At 38.9% G+C, this 12335-nt stretch overlaps 1 protein-coding gene across 1 annotated transcript in view; it reads right to left on the bottom strand.

Annotated features, from left to right (window-relative positions):
• DNAH8 (dynein axonemal heavy chain 8) overlaps positions 1-12335 on the bottom strand; it is a 315169-nt gene that overhangs the window by 189913 nt on the left and 112921 nt on the right. The window contains exons 33-38 of the mRNA XM_065912223.1: positions 9093-9246; positions 7316-7479; positions 5973-6075; positions 4665-4769; positions 4148-4309; positions 1012-1236 (exon numbers count right to left, since the gene is read on the bottom strand). Of these exons, the coding sequence (XP_065768295.1) occupies positions 1012-1236; positions 4148-4309; positions 4665-4769; positions 5973-6075; positions 7316-7479; positions 9093-9246 (913 nt within the window). The remainder of the gene's footprint in view (positions 1-1011; positions 1237-4147; positions 4310-4664; positions 4770-5972; positions 6076-7315; positions 7480-9092; positions 9247-12335) is intronic.

Raw genomic sequence — 12335 nt, 5'->3', positions numbered from 1 at the left:
TGAGCTGGATGGACCCAGGAAATCACAGGTTCCTCACCCCGTTCTCTGTCCCTGGAATGGGCATTCTGCCTACTGTTCCCGTAGTGGGAACTATTTTCACCTTTGAGAGAGGAACATGCCGTTGAGACCATCTGGATGGTACAGGAGGTAGTTAAGGCCTCTATACAAACTTATAAGATTCTGGCAGACAATGAAATAGAGTTACAGATGGAGAAAACAAAGCTACCAGGGGGTAAGTGGGGAGGGATAAATTGGGAGATCAGGACTGACATATACACACTACTGTATACAAAATAGGTAACAATAAAGACCTACTGAATAGCACAGGAAACTCTACTCAATATGCTGTAATGACCTATATGGGGAAAGACTCTAAAAAAGGGGGGGGAATATGGATATGCATAACTCATCCACTTTTCTGTATAGCAAAAACTAACACAACACTGTAAATCAACTATATTTCAATAAAGTTATTTTCAAAATTCTGGCAGACAAATGCAGAGATTTACTCCTCTAGAGGCTGCCCAAGACAAGCCTCAAAACTATTCCATAAATTTCCTCACTAAAATTGCTAACTACCAATCTGGAGTGGCATGCCTCTTTCTGCAGACTCTTCTTGTCCTCTAAGTGCAGGGGCCAAGTCATGAACTAATATTGACGTAACTCACGACCAAGCCCACCTAAATTATATCATATTCCTGGTTATTGGCTTAAACAGTTCAATCACATCAGTTGATTCCAGACTTTCAGAATGCCAAACCTGAATACACACACATGACTGTTAAAACTACCAAACATATCTACTACTATATCTACTATATTTATCTATATATAAAACTACCAGTATATATTTGTAGACATTGTACAGGCAAAGCTGGTTGTGAGAAAGGACCAAACAGATGGAAGGTTCAGATAAGCTAGAAGTATGTATAATACTTAACCGTTAATTATTAGAAGCACTAACTTATTAATACACTAGATTACTTTAAATTAAGAAAAAAAATACTTTACCAAGTCATCAAAAATATCTCTCTGATGCACATGGATGGTAATTAGAGTTTCAAATTTCACTCTGTCAAACTTGCTCAGGTCATGTGTTGTCTGACTAATTAGAGTATTCAGAATATCCAAAAATTTCTGGTTTGTCACTTGCATGATTTTCCTGTCATCTTTTGCATTATTTAAAGCCTCTTCTGAATCATGTGTCCATAACATCTGAATTCCCAGAAGCCCAACCTAGAAATCCAGCAGACAAATAAGTTTACCAAATATTTAAATCATACCTGTGATAAAATTTAGTGGTCACTTATTCACATTGAGGTGAACAGTCTTATTGATTTTCATCTAAAAAAAGGACATGCATTTCTTCACTCTCAAAGGGGAGAAATCACTGAAAGTTCAAACAATTGATTATTCATTTCAATGTGGACAGATAATAATTTAAACAACTGCTATGATTTATGGAATTATATGTGCATTAATGGAATATGCTTGGGGAATTTTTCTATAGAGGGTTTAAGACCCATATACCTTCATACAATGACTTTCCTTTCTCAGAAAAACAAGTGGAAATAATAGATTACTGTGTATTTTTCTTCAGCAGAATTTTCCAAAGGTTTGTTTGCATCTTCTAAAAAGGATATGCTGCCTATCTCTTTCTAATATCCTTACCTCTATGTACATCTACTTCTCTTTCTACATATAGATCTAAAAGAGACAGAGATAGACAGAGACAGAAAGTCAGATAGGGGGAAGCTTGTCCTTTGCCTCCTGAAGAAGGCATAGGAAAACTGTGAGTTGATGGTCACCTTACCTACGATTTCTGCCCCAGGAAAGGAAATGAAAGCGGTCAGAACTTGCCCTCCCCTCACCCCCTCGTCTGCAACAACTGTCCCTTTGGGAGCTTCTGTTCTTCCCCAGAGTCAGGCAACTGATCCAAGATCATTTGAACCAAAGAGGAATTCCACATCTGGTAGAGGAAGGAAAGTGTGTGACTGGCATATGGATTCTACAGGCATGGTGTTCAACGTAGGTAAAGCAGGAATAAAGCCCTCTCCTTATCCCTGCTTCCTCTGGAACATCAATAATTTTCCTGCTAGAACAGTGGCCAGTCCTGGGTCTGCAGGTGAAGATAAACAAAGCCCTGGGATGGATAGGAAATAGCTGCTGTCGGGAAGCTCCGGATAGCAAGCAGATTCTCTTTGCACAATGCAGAGAGAAACAAGGCAGAAATGGCAGTGTAAGGCTGTCTGATTTAAAGACCAAAGAGACTTATAGACCCTGCAAAATCACTACATAGTGGTACATTTTAAAAACTGACTATAAATTATGTTTCTCACTAGGTTTAAGAAGGCAGGGGACTTCACGGTGAAAACTGGAGGATGTTTCATTACAATAAAACACAAAATAAAAATAAAAAACAAAATTCTCATCAATATTATTTGGTGTCTATGATGAGCACAGTAAAAAATACTGAAAAGGAACACACTAAAATACTGTCATCATTTCCAGGTGGTGGAAATATGGGACAATTTTATTTTCACTTTTATATTCTTCAAATGTTTCCAAATTTTTGCAACAAGGATCCATTGTGTTCAAAATCTTCAAAATGCATTTGAGAAAAAAAAGGAGGTGAAATTTTAAACAATTTTAGATAAAAAATTAACAGAGTAACGGGAAAATTGATTCTGGAAAACTGCTTTTTAAAATGCAATTTAAAGACAGTAATATATATATTGAATGAATATATTAAATAAGTATATATTGAATGAAAATACAGAAAATGAATATACATATTCATTACTCTTTAAAGCAATTTTTCCATACAAGTGAAATTTGCCTACTACAATGTTATGATTTTTACCTAAAAATCTTTTATCTAAAAATACATACACACATTATATGAAAGTCCTAAAAGTTGGTCAATTTTCCTATTATATCCTGTCCAGCTTCACCACTGCTTTAAATTTGCTTTTCAGCTTTTCCAACTGTAATGCTATATCTCCTTCCAACTGTAATCATGCTTTCCTGCAGGAGGGAAACTATGTTGATTTAGTCTAAGGAGCTATTTTCCTCAGCTTATCAAATACAGTATTTTATAAAACTTTGTCACAAAGGTAATAATGCTAATAAGAATATTAAAGCTTGCCAAGAATATTATACAATACAAAACAATATTAACGTATTCTCTTCATTGACGATTGACTCTGTATTTGTATCTAGTGTCATATGAATAGTATCATAGCATTTCAGCTGTCTCCGCTGTGTGGGCAGTAATTCAGGATTTGGGGTTTGGGTTGGGAAGAGCAGCTGGGTTTTGTTAAACCCGCCTATATTTTTCTTGCCTTCTATCCCTCACTGTCTCTGTCCCAGATCACAAATCATCACTCTTCATTTACCTTGGCTGAAAATGTAATGAAACTGCTACTTCCTCACTTGCCATGTCCAGCTTTAATAACACCTGGCACACGACACAAGAGTCAAAGGGCAGGAGGGCTTTTCAAGAAAACACCCGCTCCAGCCTCTTCAATGTCTTCTCTCTAAAAACTTAGCTCATGAGAAGAAGTCCTTCAACAGATTATGCCAATGTTTAATTACTTGAAGGGAAAGTAAACAAAAGGCAAGATGGATTTCATTTCAGGAAAAGATATGGTGACCCCTTTTATGTATGTCTATATCTGTATCTGTGTCTATACTTATCTTCGTATGGATAGAGATAGATGTTTTTATACATACACAGGTGTCTTTTATACAAGATGAAATTTCTCTTTAGTGCTTTAGTCTCAGTGAAGATCCTCAACAGTGGGAGAACAGTGCAAACCCTCTTCTGGGGGGACCGGGTGGGTTGGACTAGAGTGGTGTAGGAGAGGACAAGTGGATAGCTGGGGGCCTGGGGATGGGTGGGCCCCTCTAGCTTGTTCAAAGCTAGAACGGCTTCCTTGGAAAAGGAAATGGCAACCCACTCCAGTATTCCTGCCTGGAGAATTCCATGGACCGAGGAGCCTGGCAGTCTACAGTCCACGGGGTCACAAAGAGTTGGACATGACTGAGCGACTAACACACAGAACAGCTTCCACACCATCAGGCTGACTGTTCCCTGAATGTCTGTCCCCCTTACTTCTACTCTTTGAATGTTGTGCATCCTCACCTGTGCTGGAAAGTGATTGAGGAAAGGTAACAGTTGAAATCCTGAATCACTGATTTGATAGAATGCAGATCTAATTATATTGTGCAATGATGACATCTGCATTTTTAATAGGTCCAGAAGCCAAATCTCCACGGGACCTTTGGCCATAACAGGATTATCCAACTGAAAAAGTATATTACAAGTAGGTTACAAATGGACAGTAATTTGATATTTTTACAAATGTCCTAAATCACAGTACCTCAAGGTGAAGCAAACAGTTTCACACAAAATATTTAAATCATGAGTAAAATTAATTAACAATGTAGCAAGAAGTATAAAGATCATTTGGTCTAAAACTTTCATTGTATGGGTGATAAAATGAATTCCAGAGAAATTAAATGAGTTATCTAAACTAGTCTGTAACAAAGCCAGGACTACAGAACTAGAACCTGACTCAAGGCCCTCCCTTTCTCTCATAAGAGAACTGCATTCTAAATTTTAAAGAAACCCTAACAAAACTTTAATCAAGTTAAATTACAATGATTTTTTCTCCTTCTCTTGATACGACAGCCATGATACGATCGTAGTCTTTTGCATGAAAGGTCACCTCATTTATGTTGTCAGACACTGCAGGGAGATGTGGCTATAAGAAAACACAAGACAGAGCAAACACATCATACATGAGGTTAAATACAAAAGCTGCAGGAGACGTGGGTTCAATCCTTGGGTCGGGAAGATCCCCTGGGGGAGGAAATGTCAATCTACTCCAGTATTCTCGCCTGGATAATTCCATGGACAGAGAAGTCTGGCAGGGTACAGTCCATGGGGTCACAAAGAGTCAGACACGACGGGTCAACTGAGCATGCATGCAAACACAAAAACCATTGAGACGTTTCTTAAAAGCTTTGCTATTTTTTTTTTTAATATTTGTAGAAGATTAAGAATTTACTTCACTGTCTCAAAAAAAACCAACAAAAACCTCTTCTTTGACCCCTGACTGACTTGGAAGCCCACTTAAATCCAGCCCTCCACAATGTTTCCTCCAAGACCTCCAGATGCCCCTCCTCTTACATTATGGAGACTGAACTAGTGACTGTCATCCTCCTCCCACTGGAGACTGAACCACACTGTCCCTGTCCCCTCCCTCCCAGGGACAGCTCAGTCCTCCTCTCTTGGCTCTGCGTCTGCCTCACAAAGCTTCTGCTTCCTTCCTGTCCTTTCTCATCCCCACAACTCCCCGGAAACCAACAAGGACGGTATCATTAGCTGCTTCCCAGCTTCCCAAACCAGAAACGGTCCTGGGATGGGGTTTCACTGCCGCCACACTCAGTTCTCTGTAGTTTTTCTCTTCCTCCTGGAATTACTGCCCTTCGAAATGGCTAAAAGCATTTGAGAAGCATGCTGGACAGGAAAAAAGGGACAAATTTAAACCACAATCCCTATCTGATCTAAGAATATTTAGATTTAAATACTCATAACAATGAGCTACATGTAGTGAGCACATACTTTGTGTCAGGTACTTTTGATGCAATTATCTTGCATAATTCTTGTGACAAGCCTATGAGGTGGAAATGATTAATATTCCGATTTTACAGACAAGAAAACTGAGACACAGAAAATTAAGTAACTGGCTAAGATCACCCAACTGGTGAGTTGCATAATTTATAGCTCTTGCCTCCAGCTGATGGGCTCCAAATACAAAGAAAATGAGGCATTTTATAACCAATGTAATTTTTAATACTCTTCTTTCCTGACTGCACTTTTAAGACGTTAACTTCATTTTTATTTTTTATTACACAGGCTACGGAAAAAAAGGATTTAGGTAACAGACATTTAGATGACACACCTGGATGGTATGGGAATCACTGGCTTGTCCAAGAATTTCCAGGAGAACTGGATCAGACACAAAGAAGAATCTTGGAAATAGTAATCGCTTCTTCTCCAAATACCTTTAAATAAAGTCACATTACCAAATAATTTTTTCTGAATTACTAATTTTGGGGTTTTTAGACAAGACACAATCACTAATATCAGTAAGATAGTAGCAAACACTTATAGCCATTTCCCATTTGAAAAGTCCCGCTCCACCATAGATGGCACTTGGGAAAACAAGTGGAAATAAGAAAGTGATTCAGAGCAAGGCATCATCTATAGTATTCTTTCTCATCACGAGCCCTCCTGCAACCCTTCTAAGAGTACTGTGAACCTCAAGCTTAAATGCCGGGTGAACATACAATTTATCTCCAAACCAGGATATTTTGAGAGTGAAAGTGGGGTGGGGGCAACTAGCCATTCAGTCAGGACAAAGGCAAAAATTTGGACAAACTGGAGTATATTTTCACCCTATTTGAAAAGAAAGTGATGGGGAATACGTGTAACTCTATGGCTGATTCATTTCAATGTATGACAAAACTCACTGAAATGTTGTGAAGTAATTAGCCTCCAACTAATAAAATAAAATTTTAAAAAATAAATAAATAAAAAGAAAGTGAGAAAGAACTGCCTTTGAAGAAAATTGTCTGTGAATTTGTTTGGCTAATTGCTCCCTGAGTGCACCTCTCTACTCCACACCTGCAGTGTGTTGATGGGTAGTCCCCAAAAGACATGCCCACATCCTATTTCCTAGAATCTGTAAATATGGTCTCATTTGGAAAAGAGGCCTTTGCAAATGTACTGAAGTTAAATATCTCGAGAGGAGATCATCTTGGATTATCCAGATGAGCCCTAAATCCAATGACAAGTATCCTCATAAGAGCCACACAGGAAGAGGAGAAGAACATAAAAGACTGGAGTTATGTAGCCACAAGCCAAGGGTAGTCCCAGAGCCACCAAAACCTGGGAGAGGCAAGGGAAAATTCTCCCTAGAGCCTTCAGAAGGGGCTGCTACCTTGACTTTAGACTTACGGTCTTCAGAACTGTGAGAAAATAAGTTCCTGTCATATTAAACCACCCAGTTTGCAGTAATTTGTCACAGCAGCCCTACAAAACTCATACAATGCCTTAATTCACCCACCCTAAGTTGAAAGTGTCTTTTTTTACAAAGAAATTAAATTTATGTGAAATGTTAAATTCCTAACACCACTTCAACCATCACTACCAAACCAGAAATGCAGTCAATTCTATTAATTTGTTTGGGATAAAACACCATCACATATAAAATGTTAGGCAATGAAAAAATTAAACTCTTACCCTGTAAGTGACTTCTGACATACTTCTAATTGTTCGTGTAAATGAGGTAAAAGCTGCCCCATGGTTTCATCTCCAACACAGCAACTAATCACATTGGGATTCTCATGAGCTCGCTGCATTATCTTTATCCATGATTTGTCGATATTCTGAAAACGTTTTGCTTCCTAAAGACAAACACATAGTCAGTAAAAGTCGGCATGTGGATGACTGAATGAAGCAAAGTCTTCACTATGACATCTCCTATAGCTCCTCAAGCCACCCTATTAATCTTAGGCTACATAACTTAAAGGAGCATTTTTTTTTTCATCTAAATTAACTTTGAACAACAGAAACCCAAAGACATAAAACTGCTTATTGAAATGCTGTCCTATCACATAGGGTTTATCACTAATTCATTTCCATACATTTAATACATTTTTCAAAGTGCTGCATGATTAATTTTCAGTGCTATCAACTTAAATCGCAAATCTAGTCTTTCAGCACCCCAGGTGTTTTGGTTTGATGAGCAAACTGAAGAAGCGTGAAAATAATTTGATCTCAGTATCTTTGGAATAATTAAAACTTAATAGTGCCCCAGGAAAAAGAAAAGGAGAAAACAGTAAAAACCCAAAACAAAGCTTCATTTAAATTTTTTCAAATGAAAATTTACTATTTACTATGAATGATATTAAGCTTGCATTCTATTGCAAAAATGCTTTTAGAAATTGGCATAATCTTGCCTCTATCAAAAGTTTTAAGTGCACTTTTGAAAAAAAAATAACTTTCTGATTAAAAAAGAAAAGATTTCTGTTTTAAAAATGTGTTGCAAAGGGAAACCAGCTACTTTCAAAATGCTTTTGTCGTTGACTTTTAATCTACAAAGATTTGCGACCCCATGGACTGTAGCCTGCCAGGCTCCTCTGACCATGGAATTCTCCAGGCAAGAATACTAGAGGGGGGAGCCATTCCCTTCTCTAGCAGGGATCAAATCCGGTTCTCCTGCATTGCAGGTGGATTCTTTACCGTCTGAGCCACCAGGGAAGCCCCATAGAGATGCCATAGGTATGGAAATTCAAAAGAACAGGACTAATTTTACAAAAGGAAAACTACCTCTATAGAACAAAGTTATTAGTAATGTATGGGTATTCATTTAAAAGGTCTCAATAAAGCTGTTTTAAATAATTTGTTACAGGTTTCTAAGGCTAAGTTTCCTTGCTTCCTATTTCTGATCTACTATTAGTTAACTTACTAGTAGTTAATTTGTGTTTACGGATTACAGATTATTTTAACTCAGAGGAATAAGTCTAACTCTTAGAAGAGATGAACTTCTCTTCTTGAACTTCTCTTCTATGATAACTTAGTAGTATCATATTTGAATGCACCTCACCTCCTCAGACAACCTGGAGATTTGAAAATATTATGTTTATAATGTATATTTATAAAATACTATGAGTTTCTTCTTTCTATTAATGTAAATTAAAGGCCAGCAGTTGGCAAATTTTTTGTTGATGGCAAGATATCAAACATTTTAGGCTTTGTAAGGCCATATGGTTTCTGTTACAACTACTCAACTGTGCCATGGTAATGCTAAAGCAGTCACAGACAGGACAGAAATGAATGGACATGGTTGTATTCCAATAAAGCTATATTTACAAAAATAGGTGAGTTGGCCACAGTTTGCAAACCACTGGTGCAAACCATCAAGACATGACCATATGTCTTTCTGAAGATTTCTACAGAGACATATAGACAGCATACACCAAACTAGTCTATCAGCAGTTAAAAAAGCCGTATTTACCTGTGGAAGCTGTTTGGCTATGTCACCACCTACAAAGACAGCTTCAAGATAAACCCAGAGGTTCTGGACTACTAGCCACTCTTCAATTATATCCGAGGAAGTAGATAATTTATACACCCAATTCTGAATATTTTTTTTAAATGGAGCATTATATCTAAAAAGTAAGAATGGAAAAATATTACATTTTAAGAGAGATTCAGACAATAGTAGGCATTAACAAAATAATTTACAGGAGAAATAGTCTCTTGACAATGAATATTTTTTCCTACAAAAAAAGAAGCTCCTATTAAATTTCATAAAGTAAATGAGATATTTGCATTTTTATGAATAAAACATAGAATGATAGTGATCTCACTCACTGTTCCCATGTATCAGTGATAAACTAAGAAATCTGCCTCGTTTTAAGCTACAGAGGTCTAGCAAAGGAATTGTCCTGTTTGCTCCTTGGAGAATAGGGAAAATACGGACTAAGATGGCCTGCCAAGACGTCTATGAACCAAATCCAACTGGGGACTGCTCATGAGAATAACACACAGGGCCCTGTTGTCACTGGTCTGTGGAACGACTAACACAAGGCCTGGGGCAAACTTGAGGTCTGACGTTCACTACAAATGTGCTCTTCCTTACCCACAGACTGCTGATTCCACCAGGCACTGTGCCCGTAGATTCTGCAGTGTTAAAAGATCCAGAACTGCTACTCCCAAAAAGCCCTTGTTGGTGTTGTTCAGTCACTCAGTCAAGTCCGACTCTTTGCAACCCACGGACTGCAGCATGCCAGGCTGCCCTGTCCTTCACTATCTCCTGGAGTTTGCTCAAACTCATGCCTGTTGAGTCAATGATGCCATCCAACCAACTTATCCTCTGTCGCCCCCCTCTCCTCCTGCCCTCAATCTCTCCCAGCATCAGGGTCTTTTCCAATGAGCTCTTCATATCAGGTAACCAAAGTATTGGAGCTTCAGCATCAGTTCTTCTAACGAATATTCAGAGTTGACTTCCCTTAGGATTGACTGGTTGGATCTCCTTGCCGTCCAAGGGACTCTCAAGTGTCTTCTCCAGCACCACAGTAGGAAAGCATCAGTTCTTCAATGCTCAGCCTTCTTTATGGTCCAACTCTCACACTGTACACGACTACTGGAAACACCATAGCTTTGACTATACAGACTTCTGTCGGCAAAGTGATGTCTCTTCTTTTTAATATGTTGTCTAGGTTTGTCATAGCTTTTCTTCCAAGGAGCAAATGTCTTTAAATTTCATGGCTGCAGTAACCATCTGTGGTGACTTTGGAGCCCAAGGAAGTAAAGTCTGTCACTGTTTCCATTGTTTTCCCCATCCTGCTTTTTCACCACTGGGGCTAGCTAAAGAGTTCTTGAGACTACAAGGTGTCCAAAAAGCTGGGCACAAATAAGAAAGACAAGAAACAGAGTGGATGCCATGAGGAAGTGATGGGAAGACACTGGGTAAAGACCCAACTCCCTGCAGTTGGATTAAGGAGCCAACTTCAGTTTGTGGCAATGCAAGTATATAGCTTTGAAGTTGTGTAGTGGCACTTCCTGGTGAGTGACATTTGTACAGTCTTAAAAGTTTTCTTGGTCCAGGACAGAGTGACTTGAAGGGATTCACATATAGAATGGGGTTCTTCTGGGTATAGTCTGATGCCTGAGTGTAACCTTTGATTTCTACAGAAGCCTATGGAGATATAAAGTGGTTGTACAAAAACTGCCCCAAAGAGGTAGATGAGTTGGTCTAGTAGAGAGAGGCATTTTTTTCTCAACTCACAATTTATAGTGTGCATCTGACCATCAGTCTAGAGCTGAAAGGCAGTCAATATGCCAAAAGCACCTTCAAAATCAATACATATAGACCAAGAGGGTGTGGATAAGCATTTTAGGGAGCTGAACCACCTAGATAGATGGAGTTAAAAATAACTTTGCCCAGAAATTTTTGAAAAGAGTCATCTTTGATGGTGCATAACTTCCCAACATGAAAAATGGGGATTTGAAATAAAATCACTAATGACAAGTTTTTGTCCTTTGGCCAGGTATTTGCATTGCACAACTTTGTGTGGTAGAACCTGTTAATGACAGAAAAGAAGGCTCAAGGAACCCCACGGAATCAGGGGCCCACCAGGAAAGTGTCACAATCCAGGTATTTGAGGTGAGTCAAGTCTCACCCATGGAAATACACAGTTTCTTCTGACATCACATCTGAATAGCTCTAGAGATTCATCTGGCACTTGCTACATGATAAGGCTATGGTTGGCTCTGGAAGAAGCATTCTGGATCCAGTTGGTGCTGCAAAGTTTTCTAGAAGGAGGATCTCCCACAGTGTCGTGATTTCTCAGATATCCTTATACTCTTCCTAGCACGACCTCAACATTGAGTTTACTAGTACAATAAATTAGTACTATAACTACTCAGATTACTTTGCCAAACAAAGATATGGTGTTTCCAGTAGCCATGTATAGATATAATAGTTGGACCATAAAGAATGCTGAGTGCCAAAGAATTGATGCTTTTGAACTGTGGTATTGGAGAAGACTCTTGAGAGTCCTTTGTACTGCAGGGAGATCAAACCCAGTCAATTCAAAAGAAATCAATCCTGAATATTCACTGGAAGAACTGATGCTGAAGCTGAAGATCCAATATTTTGGCAACCTGATGCAAAGAGTCAACTGATTAGCAAAGACCCTGATGCTGGGAAAGACTGAAGGCAGGAGGAGAAGGGGATGACAGAGGAAGAGATTGTTGGATGGCATCACTGGCTCAATGAACATGAGTCTGAGCAAACTCTGGGAGATGGTGAAGGATAGGGAAGCCTGGCGTGCTGCAGTCCATGGGGTCACAAAGAGTCAGACACGACTGAGCGACTGAACAACAACAACTCAAGTTATATGCAAGTTAACAACAAAATTAAGAAAAGTTTCAAATTCTGAATTCCTGGGCTGCACAACCAGGCTCAGATGAATCTAGAGCCTTTCTTCAAGATATCATCATTCAGGAAATCAAGTTGGCAAACTTTGCAATGAACCATGGCAAAGCAGCAGCCTGAGAAGTCCAGGAACCACTGAATAGCCAATGGTCACCTTTGCCAGGTTATTCAGATTCCCTGAAAGCAGAGGATGATCCCTCGGAGTTTAAGCCCAGCAACTTCACCCTAGAACTCCTAGGAGTTTTGTGAGTTAATGCATTATTAAAATGCAAGACTGCCTTTGGGCTAGAGGCGTTGCAGGATGACATTCATTAA

The sequence above is a fragment of the Muntiacus reevesi genome, chromosome 20, assembly GCF_963930625.1.
Source record: "Muntiacus reevesi chromosome 20, mMunRee1.1, whole genome shotgun sequence".
NCBI classification, from domain to species: Eukaryota; Metazoa; Chordata; class Mammalia; order Artiodactyla; family Cervidae; genus Muntiacus; species Muntiacus reevesi.
This window is presented reverse-complemented; position numbering and strand designations above follow the sequence as displayed.